The sequence below is a fragment of the Lytechinus pictus genome, chromosome 4, assembly GCF_037042905.1.
Source record: "Lytechinus pictus isolate F3 Inbred chromosome 4, Lp3.0, whole genome shotgun sequence".
Classification (NCBI taxonomy): domain Eukaryota; kingdom Metazoa; phylum Echinodermata; class Echinoidea; order Temnopleuroida; family Toxopneustidae; genus Lytechinus; species Lytechinus pictus.
The window spans coordinates 21,126,701-21,144,867 of record NC_087248.1 but is presented as its reverse complement, the minus strand read 5'-3'; the positions used below and the strand labels follow the sequence as shown (position 1 = coordinate 21,144,867).

Sequence of the window (18,167 nt, the reverse complement as noted above, 5' to 3'; positions counted from 1 at the left end):
CTTTACAACATCGTAGTGATGGCGGAGGTAATCGTAAACTCTTAGAGGTCGCATGACCTCCCGAAAAAGACGCATTATTATCCAAAGTTGTTTACGATGATATCCACCTCCTCTACAACATCGCTGTGATTGCGGAGGTAATCCTAAACTCTTAGAGGACGCATAGTCAGATAGTCGTAAATATTACCGCGCATGTCAGCGTGTTCAACTAAATCTTATTTGCCTCCGCTTAAGATAAAAACATACCGTATCATCGTCTTCTTGTTATTTTTCTTCTTCCTCCATTTTTGTCGGAGATCAAAACAAATTATCACCAATTATCATCATCTTTTTGTTCTTCCCCGATTATGTCGGAGATCAAAACAAATCATCATCTTCTCCTCCACCTCCCTTTCCGCTGATATCGGAGACAAAAAAAAATCGTAATTTTCTTCTCCTTTATCTTCTTTTCCTTCCACCGCTTTTGTCCGAGATCAAAACAAATCACCAGCGCATTTTAACGGCAAACATGTCGCCACATGTTCTTTTTTGTCTTGTTATGTTTTGGTTTTTCCGATCCGATTTTTTCCCCACTTGTCAAAAATCGGAGTTCGGAAAAATGTAGAAAAAAGGGGAAAATCGGATCGGATCGGGAATTGGAATAAAAATCGGTTACAACATTAGATACATGTATGGGGTTTAACAGCCCATCAAAAATATATGTAGATGCTGTACAGGTCTTAATGTCCCAAATTCACAGAGGTGATTTCAGTTGTACCATGCTATGGATTATGCAGATTTCTCGTATTACAGTATCGAGCTTCATTCAAGACTTCTTAGTGTTTTTCTCAGTGTACGCAGTGAAATAAACGTAATGTAAAAAAAAAATTGCATAGTCCATGGGTTTGTACTATCGTATATTTAAAATGAAACCACCTTTTTGAATTTGAGCAAATGTACCCCCCCCCCCCATAATGGGCTAATTGGTAGTTCAGGTACATGCATATACTCAGTAGTTTATTCTTCTTCATTATTCAACTTTAAAAGTGCCATCATTTTCAACTACAGGCAGTCAGGAAATAATGTGCATATAGGTACAGGTGTAGTTCAGAATGAGCAGTGTCTTACATGTAGACATTTTTCTGAAAGAAGCATATACATGTAACAAATCAGAGAGGCAGATTGATGAAATGAAAGTTTGAACAGATAATAATAATAGAGGGAAAGGGGGCATCTTTTTTTGTAGGTAATAGTTAGAACTATCAATAAGTAATCAGTCACTTTAATATGCGTGTACAATACAGTACTTATTAACTTTGTCACTACATACTTGTAGGCTACTGTTTAGAAGGGGACTTTCAATTCAGTTTTCGTTTTTCAAACTTAAATAATGACAGAATGATAGACTTTCAGGTATTCTTTTCCTTTGTTTTTTTTACCAGGCTTTTGAGAGGCACCGAGTGGCATATGCTGAACTACAAGGAGATATATCCACCAATCTCGAGGGTGGATCGTACCACTGGCGTGATGGGGGTGAGAAGCATGTCAACGACCCGGTCAGCATTGCCAATTTGCAGGATGCAGCACGGAATAAGAATCAGAATGCTTACACCAAGTTTGTAGAGTCACAGAAAGAATCGGTAAGTGTACAATTTATAAAATGAATTGATTCTACTGCATATTTACAATTTTGAAGAAAAAAAGTCTGATATAATGTTCTTTTTTAAATTATAACCAAAACTTTATATATATATATATATTGAAATACCAGGACCTTGTTTCATTAGCCCGTTGGAGACTGGATAATTTTGCTGTCATAACACATGTTTTCCATAGACTCCAGCCCACATATACGCGGGCTCAGTCTATGGTGGGTTAAGAGTTACAATCATTATAGTAGCTTTGCCATTATGGCAACTACCATGATTACAGGATTGAGTGCCCAATCATGAGGTTTCCTAGGTAGCTAGGGCACAACTATCATGCATAAATATAAATCTTTATGAAGCAAGCCTCAGGTCATCTGAAATTATGCTGATTGGTCCTTAGAATGCTTTAGGTTATTCCAGACCACACAGTGTCGGATGAGTAACCATTGATTAAATTATGGTCTAATGCTCATCCTGAGACCCATCATAAAGTAGAAGACATAGGGCAATCAATGATTTACCTTTCTTTTTACCCTAGGTTCGCATGTGTACCTTGAGAGGTCAGTTGGAGATGGTACCAAGCGATGAACCTCTGGACCTATCACTGGTTGAGGAAGCTGCTTCTATCGTCAAGAGGTTCAACACAGGGGCCATGAGCTTTGGCAGTCTTTCCATAGAGGCACATAGCACACTGGCGAAGGCCATGAACAGGTTAGTGGCTCTTTTTTGCTTCACTTGCTTGCAACACCTTGAGACCAAAACCTCAAGGTTCTAATAACTGTATATTGTCGGGCAAGTTAGAGGCAGTTCGAATCTGGTGCAACAAGCTTTGGCAGTCTCTCCGTTCAGGCACACAGCACACTGGCTAAGGCAATGAAGAGGCTAGTCACTCCTCTTTCTTTCACTCGATTGACTTTCAAACCAAATGTAGGGTGGCAATACAGGGGGTAAAGAATAGGAGTAACGGTATCACATAGAGAGAGGTCCGAGTGGTGAAATATAGCCCCCATCTTTAAGTTAAATAAAATAATTATGCCACCTTGTCATCTATGACTAAGTAGCTTTCATATTCAGGAAGATATCCCTTTTCTTTCTCCCCCCCCCCCCTTTCAGCATTGGTGCTAAGAGTAACACAGGAGAAGGGGGAGAGACGGAAGACCGTTACCTGCACACTGATGACCCCATGAACAACACCAGGTCGGCCATCAAGCAGGTTGCCTCGGGGAGGTTTGGTGTGACCAGCTCCTACCTGGCTCATTCTGATGACTTGCAGATTAAGATGGCCCAAGGCGCCAAGCCTGGGGAAGGAGGGGAACTCCCAGGGTATAAGGTGAGGCTCCATGGCTGGGATGAAGAGTGTGGTAGAAGAAATAATATAGGACGATGTACTTCTATGGTCCATTAATTATGTCCGTCTGACTGCCTCTATGTTTGACCCTCCTGAAGTGATTTGTCTCTGTTTCTTTTTAGTTTGTAAGAAAATATTTTGATGGTCTCAATTTATCATGAGCAGCTCATGAATCGAAAGTAAAAATGGAGAAGAATTAGTTGGATGTAGAAAAAGGTTATTTATTGTGGCTTGAGCAGATGATGGAAATGCCCACCTTAGATATTCTATTGACTTTGTTTATGGCAAAAAAAAAAACAACTTTTTTACTAGTTGTGAAAAATCGACACAGAACAAGTGTCTCAGTAACAATCTTCATGCATTTTGTTACCTTCACAAGTGTACATGTATCTGGAAAACTGTGGCAGGGATCCTGGGGAAGTGGGGAAGGGGTAGGCAGGTGACCCTTTCATGTCGCTTTCTCCAACTTTTTTTTTTGGGGGGGTGTCATTTGAAATTCATCCCTTTACTAGTGGATATACCAGTGACTACCGTACATTACATATTTATTCTTCTCCATCACAGGTCACTGAGGACATTGCCTCCACTCGTTACTCCATCCCTGGGGTGGGGCTCGTGTCCCCTCCCCCTCACCACGATATCTACTCCATCGAGGACCTTGCCGAGCTCATCTACAACCTCAAGTGCTCTAACCCGGAGGCTAGGATCAGTGTCAAGCTGGTGTCGGAGGTTGGCGTAGGGGTCGTCGCTGCTGGGGTAGCCAAGGTAGGCCCTGCTTTGAGGAAGTGAACTCAGGCTTCTTACTAACTTAAAACATAAAGATAATCGTGACATGTTATCTAATTGGCCAAAAGTTTTAAGATATTCTGATAAAAGTCTATTGGAATCAGAATCATCTTGTCTTAGTATAAAGCTCTGACAAAGACGTACATGTATGGGTCATACATGTAGCTGCTGGGATAGGCAAGGTAGGCCCTGGTTTGTGAAACTGAGCTCCCTTTTCTACTAACTCAAAGCCATAAAGATATTCATAATTATAAGAATAATGATTATGATGATAGCTGGCTTTGTACCTCTATTTTTGCGAGAGGATACAAAATCGCAACTATTATTACCCTGGCTTTATCTGGAGCTACCTCAGTGTATTCTAGGAATAAATCCTAAGAGGTAACCACTCACCTCACCTGGGTCAAATGTACCTCAATTTGGAGAAATTTTTTGTTGGAGGAAAATGCTCTTTGACTGGGATTTGAACATACATCTTTCTGTTTGAAAGACAGTTATTGGTGATATGTTTTCTCAGCAGCCAAGATTTGATGATTAGGGTGATTCCATACATGTCGTACGGGACATTTAGAGAACATTTGACAGTTTTTTGACAAGAAAAACAAATGATATTCCAGTAACTAAAGGTGATTATCAAGTACTACCAGAGTGTTAGGAAAACTAAGACTTAACATGACTTGAATTCACGACCTGTATAATACATATTTAACATAGTAATGTGTCGTACGGACGCAGAAAAATTGGCTTTTTTAGAAACCTGAAGTTTGTACTCTAAAGTCTGTGAGTTGGACAGATAATTTTCATAGAAACTGAACTCAAATTGATATTCAATTACCCAAGAACAAACACATCTATGAAAGAAAGCAAAATAAACAATCATGAATAAATAAAGCAAATTACAATTTTCAAGAACATTGTTGGCGTACGGGACACTCAAAATGTGTCGTACGGGACATCTCTAAATTGAAGCCAAACTTTCTTAGTTTATGTCTCTTTGACTTCTTCAATCACTTTATTTGGCTGATGATAATGATAATCCTATCAGACTAAAGACATTCATTATGTTAGAAACCGCTATTGGCTGAATATTTCTGTCAATATATCATAAAGAAAATAATATGTCGTACGGGACACTTGCGTGTCGTACGGGACACTTGCGTGTTGAACAGGCACTTGAGTGTTGTACTGGACAGCCTGAATAAAACAAGGAACTTTTTATCAATCAGAAGGGGAGCATTGCCCCTAAATTCTTCCTTTTTAATGAAAAGCCTTTTAATAAGTATTCATTCAGGACAATATAATTAAATAACGTCAATATATACAATCGGGAGCAATATATTATCATTTTTTTTCATGATGGGAAATATGTATAATGGTTCACAGCATTTTTACGAGCTGAAAAACTTGAGGTTTTCTGTGAAGTTATATTTTAGTGAATTAATTGATGATTTCCAATACACCATTTAAACAATGAATGAATGAAACTGTTTGTGTAAATTATGGGGCTAGAATGTTATGATTTTTCATATAAAATGTATATGTACATGATATATGTGACAACTGTCACTTGTAATTTTACAAAATATTTTTTTTCTAAAGAAATGCGATTCTACTTTTTCAAACCTTTCTGCATTTCATGAAACCATATGGTTTGTCTTATTTTCCAGATTTTTTAAACAACATGGTTTGTCTTTAATATTTTCCAGATTTTTTTTACAACTTGAAAAAAAAGTAAGGAGTTTCAATACTGCATATAAAAAAATTAGTGATCATCAAGGGAAGTCCAAATAGATGATTGATATGTAAATATTTTTTTACATCTTATAATAATTTCACATTAGCATGCAAGAGGAAGTCATCTTCCAGGCTAGGGTGAATCAATTATGAAGATTTTCTTTTCATGCTCAATGACAAAGAAATTAACCTGCTCTGACCAGTGAAAATCACCAGTTTAGCTGAAGGGATTCACAAAAGAATACACCTACATGAAATAAATTAAAATGGTTAGAATCACCTATTTCATGTTCTATGGAGATAAAAAGAGTACTTTTTCAGTTCACTTTATGTCAAATCAATTACTTAAATTGAAATAGGGCTACTATTTATAGATTCTGAATCCAAACCCTGCAATTAAATGCAGTATATATTGTGTGTCGTACGGGACAACTTTTAATAGGACAATTATTGAAAAATGAAGGGCAGTAATCAGATCCTTATGGGATAAATCGATCACCCATGGGTCAAAGATAGAGAAACTGATATTGTGAAATTGCATCATCAAAAATTAAATTGTAGGAAAAACTTTTGCATTTTCATGTGTCGTACGGGACATTGCCAAAAATAGGTTCGGAAAAATCAGGGCTGCCCCTATTATAGATCATGAAAATGTTGTAGATATTATTTGGAACTATCAATGATACATTATTCCATTGACCTGTGATATTTTCAATCTTCTCGTGCTTTGCCAATAATCGTTTCAGGCAGTGTTTGTACTTGACTATTTAATTAGCAAAATTATTGAAAATTGAAATTCCATTGTTTCCCCCCCAAAAAACTATATCTGACTTCACTTTTGGTTAAAACTCATAATTTTCATAAAATTTAGGTATCATAGTAAAATATCACACTAATTATGAATTATTGATAGCATGTTGGAATTTATGATATTTTTGAAGTTCTAGTGTGGAATCGCCCATTACCTGATATAAATCAACTGGAACTACAAGCTTATCGTGATAATCAAGTACTGACAGTTTTTAGGTAATCCTGAAGTTGTAAATGATGAAAACTCAATGAGTAGAGTTTGCTTAAAATTGCCAACCGGATTAAACACTCATGGGTATTTCCATCTGTTACAGTGTATACCTTGGAAAAAAAGTGGAAAACCTCCAAATCAAATACAGAACTAGGACATCTTGACAAAATAATCATTGTATTGACTAATGATATTATTGTTTTATATAACACGCTAAAGATTTCTTAAAGATAAATGCCAGTTGTGGTAACGATTTCAAAATAGAATCCAATGAAATGACCACCTAAGTATCTGTTAGTATAAATGAAAAATGTGTGCCAAAGGATTCTGAAAGAAATTGTGTAATTGTTGAGAAATTAGCAAATAAGTACAGGATTTGGGTCAAACTTTGGGCCGACATTCAAAGCAATTATAATAATAATAATAATATAGGGTATTTATATTGCGCACATATCCACCTTGTTAATGTAGGTGCTCAAGGCGCTCCTATATTACCCGGCTAAGCTAGGCGTTCATAGCGCACACAGCTTTTTAAGGAATTACTTCCTACCGGTACCCATTTACCTCACCTGGGTTGAGTGCAGCACACTGTGGATCAGTTTCTTGCTGAAGGAAATTACGCCATGGCTGGGATTCGAACCCACGACCCTCTGTTTCAAAGTCCGAAGACTAATCCACTGGGCCACAACGCTCCACTGTCCCACCTGCGCTTATCTATGTTGGTGATCTTCAGTGTGAATATTTTTCAGCGTAGATTTCAAGATTTCACAAAGTTCAGTTTATGTAATTGTACCAGATCTACATGTAGATCCTTGATAATATATTGACAATTAACCCTATCTAAGCCGGGGGCCTCGGAGCCCCCCCCCCCTCAACGATTCACGCAATATTTTTGCCGCGCGAAATTTTTTGACCACGCCACTCGCTGACTTTTTACTTTCAAGTCTTGCGCAACTTTTGAGACCAATTTTGCGTCACCCGGGTATGTGGTTCCGAAATTACGCAACATTATGTAAGTGCATGTCAGACCAAAAATTTGCTCAAAAACATGATTTTGTGTACAAAGTCAATGCAAATTGTGTTTTCAACCAAATATCATAAATGTATGATTATTTTTAGTTTTGCTGGTCTAAAAGTATTAATTTTATGCTTTTTATGATCTCAAAAGAGTCCCCAACAAATTTCATTGAAAAAACAATGAAAAACAAAAGGTAGAAAAACAAAGAAATACATACATGTAAGAAATTGCAAAATAACAACATAATACATAAGAAAATGATTTGATATCGCAATTTTGTTCATGTACACTTGCTAAGAGCACCACAAAGAGTTTCTATACCAAAAATTCGAACATTTGGAGCCTTATTTTGGGAGTTAGAGGAAATAGTATGATTTCGCATACTAATTACGCATAAATTAGCATAATTACTTAATAGCAATTCTATGAAAGAAATTACTATACAATTTTGTAGATTATGTCCCAGACAACCCGCGTGCCATATGAACTCCCAAAATACCCTGGCCTACATGTACATGTACATGTAGATAGGTTTAAGCTTGGTTTAACACACTTTCTCGTGAAATCAGTGTTTACTTCAAATACATGTAATTTCATTTATCTTAAAAAATGTCATTGTTTATAGGGCAAAGCTGAACACATCACCATCTCTGGTCACGATGGAGGAACGGGAGCTAGCACATGGACAGGAATCAAACATGCTGGGTTACCATGGGAACTCGGAATAGCAGAGACTCATCAGACGTTGGTTCTCAACAACCTGAGGTCAAGGGTCGTCTTGCAGACCGACGGCCAGCTGAGGACAGGTTAGTGGTTGTAAAAGAAAAAAAAACACCTGTATATGCATGTATGATCAAGCATTTACATGAAAATGTATAAATCTTGAAGATTATTCTGTTGTTTCCCAAAGGTAATTTTGCTTATTTTTTATTATTCATGTATTCAGACAGAATATTGTTACCTTCATACATGTATGTTCTTCATGTTGGCAAATCAAATTGCTACTGATTAACAAACAATAATAATGATAATAATAAAGGAATATTCAGAGGCACTGAAAACAAGAAGTACCACAGCGCGTACTATGTATGACAGATAATAATTACATTTGCAATTACAAACACAATCCTTTCTTCAACAAATTATGCGGATTGAATCACAAATTCATAGCAAAATTCTCTGATTCATAATTATTGACAGGTTGCAAGGAATTTGTAGGCTGTTTAAATTTAGCGAAATCCCAGAGGGTCTCTCTTTCTGTAAATTAATTTTAACAATAAGCACTACTTACAGCATCTGTGATAAAAAAGAATTTCAAATGAGTATATTGAGATTGTAGAATTGCTCCCAAAGCTACTTTTGGTAAGTGCATTGCAACACCTGCTACAGTACATGTATGTATCGTTTTTCATCAGAAAACTATTAAATTGTATTAAAACTCACTAAGACTTCTTACTTCCTAATATCCAGGTCATGATGTGGTGGTAGCAGCTCTCCTTGGGGCGGATGAATTTGCTTTCTCCACCACACCTCTTATTGTGATGGGATGCACCATGATGAGAAAATGCCATCTTAACACCTGTCCTGTTGGTGTGGCTACTCAGGTGAGATGGTGATGGTGGTGGTAGTGATGGTGCTGGATGGTGGTGGTGGTGGTGATGATGATGATGAAAGTGACAGTGGTGGATGTTGGTGGTGACAGCAATTGTGATACTGATCATGATAGTGATGATGCTAATCGTAGTGGGAGTGGTGGTGATGGTTGTAGTGATGGTGACAACGATTATGATGATGATGGTAGTGGTGATGGTGATGATGATAATGGCATTGACGATGATGGTTGGTAATCATAATTATGATAATGCTGATAATTACAATGGTAATAAATGTGATGACAGTTGTGGTGGTGATGATGATAATAATTTACCAAATAGAACAATGTTTTATATAATTTTATTCACTCTTTGTCTGTAAACTGTAAAATCATTTTTCCTTTTTTCTGAAACTTTATTCTTTGTGTTTTAGGATCCTGAGTTGAGGAAGAAGTTTGATGGTCACCCAGAGCATGTGGTAAACTTTTTCTTCATGCTTGCCGAGGAGATCCGTTCACACATGGCAAAGATGGGATTCAGAACCTTCCAGGTTTGTTCGCATTTGACTTCCTCCAATTGATCCCTTTGTGTTTCTCTGTGGTTTCTGACATGAGAATCTATTTGTCATTGGGATTTAAATGGAAATCTCAAAATGGCCATATATTCTCTTACCATTCTGCCAGTATTCATATCTTGCTGGGTCATCAGAGGCATATATGGTTTATGTATGTAATATATTTAGGGATTGAGTCCAAAGAAGCCTTATACAAATGATAGTTTTTCAGCCAAAGAACGATTTCTTCATTTTATACTTTGAGCCATGGAAGATCATCCATTGTCACTTGGGTGTTCAGACAATGCTCAGCACCCCCAGTAACGATATAATAATCCTCCATGACAAGGGCCTTGTCAGAGGTATGTCTTTTTCACAGGAATCTTGCAAGCAGCTTTTCATTACCAATCATCATATTTCATCATTGACAAACCAATAAGGAAAGCTGATATGAAAAGGTGCACAGCGTCGTTATAGTTGCACTCCTGCTACAAGACGGGGCATATACTTTTTGACAAGCTGCAGAAGCAGCTGTTTGTATTTTGATGTACAAATTCAATGTTTTGTACCTTGTTTTTTTTTTAATCCTTTTGCAGGAGATGATTGGCCGATGTGACATGCTTCGACCCGTCCAGGAGAAGACCAATGGGAAGAGCAAGCTGCTCAACTTTGACCAGATCTTGACCAAGGCCTCTGACCTTCGACCCGATGCTAATCCCATCGGAGGTACCACCAAACAGGAATTTTCCCTGGATAAGAGATTGGTGAGAAATCAGATTTACAAATCGTATCGTTATGAAGTAATGATTGGAGTTGTAAAGATTGACTCGCTAATTTTTTTTGTATTAAAACAGTTTAATTATATTTAGAATATTTGATGGTATCCAATGATGTTTTGGGTGTGAGTAAAGTGATACAGAATGCCATTTTATTTTTTTTAGTGAGAACCTTTGAAGATAAAGAAAAAGTAATTTTCAATAAAATTATGGGTCTTGACAAGTTATATCTGTTGGTCATGGCATATGATATCATTATGAAAATCCCCAGCAGAGCAAGTAATTGGTATACTTTCCTCTGATACCACATGGATTATAGAACATATTTGTGCAGAAGATAAAAGATATTGCTATTATTCAACATTAATCCTCAGCTCCACCCGTTGGGGCACAGTGCCGCCCGTGTTGCTCCTTCGTTCAGTGTATATTCAGCGGCACTACCTACATGTACACAAAGCCATTAATGTGATGACATCAAGTTCAGTTTGATGCATTGTGCATACAGTGTATCTAATTGTCCATCACCATAAGTTCTTTAAAGAAGTTCCAAAACTTGCAATGAGCATTTTTTTTTCCTTTATCGTACAGGACAATCTTTTGATAGAAAGGGCAGGAGATGTTCTTAACGGAGCCAGTAAACACGTTGAGATAAATATGGACATCACCAATGAGTGCAGGGCATTTGGAACGACCCTTAGCTTCCACATCTCAAGGTAATGGTCTTCGTTATCACCATCATGTGATTCATCATCATCATTATCGTCGCCATCATCATCATTGTCATTGTCATAACAACACCACCACCTCCGCCATCATCATCATTATCAGCAAAAGCATCACCATCATCATTATTATCATCCTCATTCTTATCATCATCATTCTTATCATCATCATCATCCTTGTCATCCTCGTCATCATTGTGATCGTCCTCATCATTACCACCATCACCACTACCATCATCAACATCATCATAATTGCCAATACCACCACCACAATTCTCCTCTTTATCATCATCATCATCCTCATCATCGCTATCAATAGCATGGTCACCACCATAATCATTAATCAGCGTTTTCATCATCATTACTGACATCATCATCATCGATCATCATCACTAGCATCATCATCATCCATATCATTATCCTCAATGGCATTGTCATCCTCACTACCAACATCCTCGTCATTAACACCATCATGATCATGGTTCATGATCATGAAGATGAGGAGGAGGAGGATGAGGATGATGATGATGATGATGATGATGATGATGAACATGACACATTCAATAAATTTGTTCTATACTCGTACTTCAACTTACACAAAATTCCAATTCAAATTTCTTTGCATCATACGATATACAAAATAAAACGTTTATCTTTGTCCTCTAAATTTTCAGGAAGTATCGAGAGAGTGGCCTTCCTAACAAGTCTATTGAGATCAAGTTGAAAGGATCAGCTGGTCAGAGCTTCTGTGCTTTCCTGGCTAAGGGTGTCCATGTAGAACTAGAAGGTGACAGCAATGACTATGTAGGAAAGGTAAGGATTTATAAAACATACCTTTCATCACTCAGACACAAGACTGGGAGGGGGTTTCACAAAGATTAAGTCTGACTAAAATCACACTTAAAGTACCAGATGCAATCGGTGTGTAACTCATTGCTACATTTGTCAGATCTACTCCAGAGAGCTTATATGCAATCATAGATGAGATTTTGTGTTAAATTCCCTGTGCACATTGGCACTTAACAAGGGAGTTCAGTCAGACTTTGCTCAATTTTGAAACACAACCTCGGTATCGCAGTTTTTGAGGAAACTAACTTTTTACGATATTCTATCAAGTGATATGCAGTCCAAATCACATCTCAAGATGGTGGACTTTTGATAAAGGGATAAATTGACTTTTAAAAAGAAATCTTATTCAACTTGTCGTTTTTTGTTGATTACATTCTGCATCCCATTCAAGAAGGCCTTGAAGGCACCAATGAGCTGGATCCTGTTGGAAGTTGTTCCAGTCCTTGGAGGTTCTTGGTTAGAAGGGAGAAGACTTGTGGGTTTTACACTTAGCAGTCACATATATCCTGTTAAAAAAACCGGGTTGTTAACACAAATATTTGCTTTTTCCCCCTAGGGTCTATCTGGTGGGACTGTGATTGTCTACCCACCCCGTGACGTCCCAGAAGGCTTTGCGTCAGAACTGAACATCATCGTTGGCAATGTGTGCTTGTATGGTGCTACAAGTGGCAAGGCATTCTTCAGGGGTTGGACGGCCGAACGCTTCTGTGTCAGGAACTCTGGAGCTCTCGCCATATGTGAGGTAAAACTTTGAACTTTGTCTAGCTTATATAGCGCTTAACACTTACTGTATCAGAAGTCTCTAATCGCTCAACAGTCATGCAGCATAATTACCCTTAGCAAAGCAGTTGTTACATGTTACAGATACCCATTCACCCAATCTGGGTTGAGTGCAGTAGAGTGTTGGAAAATTTCTTTCTGGAGGAAAACATGCCATGGCTTGAAATCGAATCCACGTCCTTCAGATTGAAATAAGAGTGTCATAACCACTAGATCACAACGCCCCCATTCGGAGCTTATATGAACTAGAAAAATGAGAATTTTTTTTTTTTAGAGAATTTAGTAGAAATTTAAGACTTAAAGTGATTGGTTAACATTGGTTTGACTTTAAAAAAATCTGAGCTAGAAGGTCACACTTGTCACCTGTGTCTGTGATATGTTACAAAAATGAAGCCCAGAAAAAATTGCGTTCGAAAATAATTATTTAGTGCTTCAAAAATTGAAATATAAAGTGACCGAAAACACCATCTTAATTTCATCCCATACACTTATGTGTACTATTTAGGTGTCTATAAGATGCCTATTTACAAAATCGGGGTTTGCCTTGTAGTTTAAGCTTTTCATTCTCAATAATGGTTATTTTCAGGGTTTATTAGTTCTAATACATGCACTTGTACACATGTTTCATCTTTGTTTGATAATTTTTTTAATCGGCTGCTCACAAAGTTAAACAATACCTTTAAATTGATGTTGTTTTTCTCTGCCTGATATGGTTTATTCTTTAGGGTGTAGGAGACCATGCCTGTGAGTACATGACGGGAGGTAGGGCCATCATCCTAGGAGCTACTGGAAGGAACTTTGCTGCTGGAATGTCCGGTGGTATCGCCTATGTATATAATGTGTAAGTATGACATTAACGATAGGTATGCCACTGAATAGTGTAATCTCTTGATGAAAACCAATCACAGCTTGTTGGTTGGTGAGTGGTGTTAAAGAGGTAGACTCCCCTTAGATATTCACTCAAAGAATGAGAGTGCATTCAAAACAAGCAAAAATTAAAACTATAACCCCCATAAAAAGAGGAAAGAAAATGAGCATATTATGATAAAGTATATGAATAGATGAAATAAAGAATGAATTAGAATTAAATGAACACAATTAACTGAAATGAAAGATTAAAAGAAAAATAAATGATGATAAAAACACATTATAATTTAATAGATAAAAAGTTCTAATTTCTGGAAAAAAATAGCAATTATGTAAGTGCTATATCATTTTGTGAAATAATAGTATACTTGTATGCAAACGATGAAGCTTATGAGGGCATTATACCACTTATGTTGTATTTTCTAAATAAAGTATATGTAATGAATACATTCTCTATTTTGGGATTTTTTTAACGCTTTTGTTCTATTTCTCCTTCTCCCTTTTTAGTTGGAATGATTTCTATCCAAAGTGCAATACAGAGTCGGTTGTTCTCGAGCCTCTCGTCAAAGACATTGACATTACCTTCCTCAAAGAGAGTCTAGCTGAGTTTGTCTCATACACAGGGTCAAAGGTCGCAACCATGATACTCGACAACTGGGGAAAGGAAAGCAAACGATTTGTAAAGGTGAGATTTGATCAAGTGCACTGTAGTTGAGGCTAAGTTTACATGTAGGTTGATTTGAGGCCTGGCTCAAAGTCCTTACACTGTAGCTTCGAAAAGAGAGAAATGCACTTATGTGTACATGTATTTAAAATTGACAATCAAGCAACGGAGGTCGGGAGTTCAAACCCCAGCTGCATCAGACCAAAAGACGTTAAAAGATGGGAGTTGCTGCTACCTGTTTGGCGTTCAGCAATAAAAGGGATAGAGCCTCGTCAATCTGGCGATGCACAGCGGCTCCCGGGCCCACGATCAATTGGGCAAAACAAATTTTCCTCATCATTTTATTTTATTAATAGCAATATCTTTTATCTTTTGCACAAATATGTTCTATAATCCATGTAGTATCAGAGGAAACTATACCAATTACTTGCTCTGCTGGGGATTTTCATAATGATATCATATGCCATGACCAACAGATATAACTTGTCAAGACCCATAATTTTATTGAAAATTACTTTTTCTTTATCATCAAAGGTTCTCACTAAAAAAAATAGAATGGCATTCTGTATCACTTTACTCACACCCAAAACATCATTGGATACCATCAGAGTATTTCCTTTCTGATGTCTATTTCGAAGAATACAATAAGGATTTTGGATATAGTTTTAATTAATTTTTGAAAGAAATTAAAAAAGATGCATGTGCTGTTTTAATAAAATATTTCAATCATCTCAAAATTGATAAATGAATAGGATATAAAAAGGATATAGTCAGTGGAAAATCCACATTCACTGCATTCTTATTGCTTATTCTGTGTTTCAGATTTAGGCAGTAGGTCATGAAAAGTAACCACTGAAAGGAAGAAATGAATTTTTTGCCTGCTTGGACAGAAGTGAAGTAAAATCGATTGGGAATAAGTTACAAGATCTTCCCTAAAGAATACATGTACTTTAGAGAGCTCTCTGAAAGATATGAAAGGAAGGAAAAAGGCAAACTTTCTTCAGAATGGCCTCGCCGATACTATTAATGATGAAAATAATGTTATATTTACCAAGGGTAGTCTCTCCAGTTTAAAAAACTGTCCTCCCAGTAAGCCCCATTTAACATGTTAATGCCAGTGTTACCAATGGCCACACCCCCAGTATATCAAAGTAAACAAAGATTACTTCCCCGCTGCACAGGTCTTCCCCAATGAATACCGTAGAGCTCTCAGAGAGAAGAAAGCCAAGGCACTTGCAGAGGAGAAAACCAGGAAGGAGGCGGAGCTTCTGCAGAATGGCCTAGCTAATGACACCAATGGCCACGCCCTCAATGGTGAACTGACCAATGGTGTGAATGGATCGGGAGATGGAAGGCATGTGAAGGTGGAGCCCAAGGTGATAGATATCGAGTCAACGATCCCAGACGTTGACCAGGAGAAGAAGACCATTGAGAGAGTCTTAGACAAGACCAGGTTAGCAAATAAACTAGTCATATATTAGAAATAAAGATATCAAATATTATAAAAGACAACCACAAATTGCTGTTTACCTTCTGTGCACAGGTCACTGCCAGGGATTTTTCACTGGGTATTCAGACTGTTTTCCTTGAGTGAAGGGTTTGCACAGCAAAACTATTAAACATATGCCCATTCTTGGATTTTCATTTTCAGAGGCTTTGTCAAGTATGGAAGAAACAATGACCAGTACCGTAGCGTGGAGGTTCGTATGAAGGACTGGGGTGAGATCTACAACCACCGAGGAGTCAAGAAACAACTCAAAGTACAAGCAGCAAGGTGGGCAAAAAATTTTTTTTTGTATAATGACATTCAGCTTTTATATAGCACTTTATACATCAGAACATTGTCTCTATAAAGCACTTTACAGATATACATTATTATTACAATCACTACCTTGGTCATTGGATCTTGGCTTGTCCGCACACAGTGCATGGCCTTTCTCCTCTCTCTGACAAGCATTTTGATAAGATTTTGTTGCTAGGCATACTACTTGGTCTTCCACATCCTACCTGGTACCCATTTAACACCTGGTGGAGAGTGGTCAAGTGTGGATTGATGGCTTGCCAAAAGATGCTCATACTGTGGCTTAATCATCAATGTTACAAGAGCTCATCCCTTCAACTGTGATAATCATCCACACAACCTAAACTTTAAGAGTTATCTATTACGATTAACCCATGGAACCTCAGTAGTAATAAGTCTAGGGCATTATGGGAAACTACTGTAACTTAGAAATTTGTAGAATATCATGTCCACACAACTCAAAACGATGATTTAGCTGAGAAAATAGGTAAATTGACCTTAATTGAACTATTTTTCCTGTTTCTATGCTTCAAACTACAGTATATTCCTCATGTTTTCCACCTCTCTTCTGCTTCTATTGATCGTAGGTGCATGGACTGCGGGACACCGTTCTGTCAGGCGCACACTGGATGTCCGCTAGGTAACATCATCCCCTCCTGGAATGACCTCGTCTTTAAGGATCAATGGAAGGACGCCCTTGAGAGGCTTCTCGTCACCAATAACTTCCCAGAGTTCACAGGTAGATGCTGTCCTGCTCCCTGCGAGGTGAGTGATCACTTAAGAATGATTGTGTCTATAAAAAATGGTTGAGCAATTTTCACTCAAGGTGGTTGTTATTTATAATTTTTTTTATAATTTATTATTATTTTTTTTTTTTGGGGGGGGGAGGTGGCAGCTGCTTCCCATCTAGTATATATGTACCGGTAAATAATCATGCTATCAGGAGTATCAGCAAAGCATTTTCAATAGCTATATCATGCATTTGTATTTGCTGCTTGTTATTTTTCAAACTTCTTAAAATAGGTGTGTCTTTAACACATACTGTACTTTCATAAGATGTGACCTAGTAGATGTTCTTAGTCCGGGAAGCTCAATCAAGAATATTGTTTTCTCACTGTAAACATTCCAATGTTAGTGATATGATCATTGATGATTTAGCTATTGAATTGCATACATGAAGAAAAGAAATTATATTATCATTATTATCATCATTGTTATTTAACTTCAAAATATTAATGCGATCGGTGACAAAAGAATATTAGTCCATGTTGAGTAAAATCCCAACTTCATTTCTTCCTGTAGGGAGCCTGTGTGCTAGGCATCAACGCCCCTCCAGTCACCATCAAGAACATAGAGTGTGCCATCATTGACCACGCCTTCGAGCAGGGATGGATCCGCCCCGAGCCCCCTCTCCATCGAACGGGCAAGAAAGTAGCGGTCATTGGTAGTGGACCATCCGGTCTGGCCGGAGCCGCCCAGCTCAACAAGGCCGGTCATCAAGTGACCTTGTATGAGAGGAATGACCGATGCGGTGGCCTGCTGATGTATGGAATCCCAACGATGAAGATGGACAAGAGTGTAAGAGAGAGAATTTTAATTTTTCATACTTAGAAATATTTCAAATTTTATTTTTTATTCATTATTACACGTATTTATTTTATTCATTTTTTACAATCCAACCTTACATATCCCTTGGGTGTTGGCACTTGTATATAAAAGTTATTATAAAATGGTGGTTTGGATCCTAATCAAGTGTCCAGTCATTTGATAGATATTTTGAAGCAAAAAGCCAATTTAGCTTGAATTCTTTTCATCACAGTGGCCCCCGTATTTGGAATGTCATTAATTCTGATATTACATCTACCCGTAAATTATCAACATTTAAGGTGAAGTAAGGTGAAGTCCACCTTGCTAGCAGGACATGTACTGTAAATTGAACTTCTACAACTTGTTAATTGAACTGTGCATGTGTTTTGTGTATATGTCTCTCTGTCTTGCCAATAATATTCTATGTAGTTTTTAATGTAT

The 18,167-nt window shown here is 37.5% G+C and overlaps 1 protein-coding gene across 1 annotated transcript in view; it reads left to right on the top strand.

The window, feature by feature from the left end:
* The first annotated feature begins 834 nt into the window (after window positions 1-834).
* The window catches only part of LOC129258833 (uncharacterized), a 24,712-nt gene continuing 7,379 nt past the window's right edge, over window positions 835-18,167 (top strand). Inside the window, exons 1-17 of the mRNA XM_064098622.1 lie at window positions 835-1,619; window positions 2,167-2,339; window positions 2,742-2,958; window positions 3,541-3,741; window positions 8,161-8,341; window positions 9,006-9,139; window positions 9,561-9,677; window positions 10,277-10,444; window positions 11,045-11,169; window positions 11,853-11,991; window positions 12,584-12,769; window positions 13,533-13,648; window positions 14,182-14,359; window positions 15,520-15,791; window positions 15,990-16,112; window positions 16,727-16,904; window positions 17,442-17,717. Of these exons, the coding sequence (XP_063954692.1) occupies window positions 2,173-2,339; window positions 2,742-2,958; window positions 3,541-3,741; window positions 8,161-8,341; window positions 9,006-9,139; window positions 9,561-9,677; window positions 10,277-10,444; window positions 11,045-11,169; window positions 11,853-11,991; window positions 12,584-12,769; window positions 13,533-13,648; window positions 14,182-14,359; window positions 15,520-15,791; window positions 15,990-16,112; window positions 16,727-16,904; window positions 17,442-17,717 (2,778 nt within the window). The 5' untranslated portion in view covers window positions 835-1,619; window positions 2,167-2,172. The remainder of the gene's footprint in view (window positions 1,620-2,166; window positions 2,340-2,741; window positions 2,959-3,540; window positions 3,742-8,160; window positions 8,342-9,005; window positions 9,140-9,560; window positions 9,678-10,276; window positions 10,445-11,044; window positions 11,170-11,852; window positions 11,992-12,583; window positions 12,770-13,532; window positions 13,649-14,181; window positions 14,360-15,519; window positions 15,792-15,989; window positions 16,113-16,726; window positions 16,905-17,441; window positions 17,718-18,167) is intronic.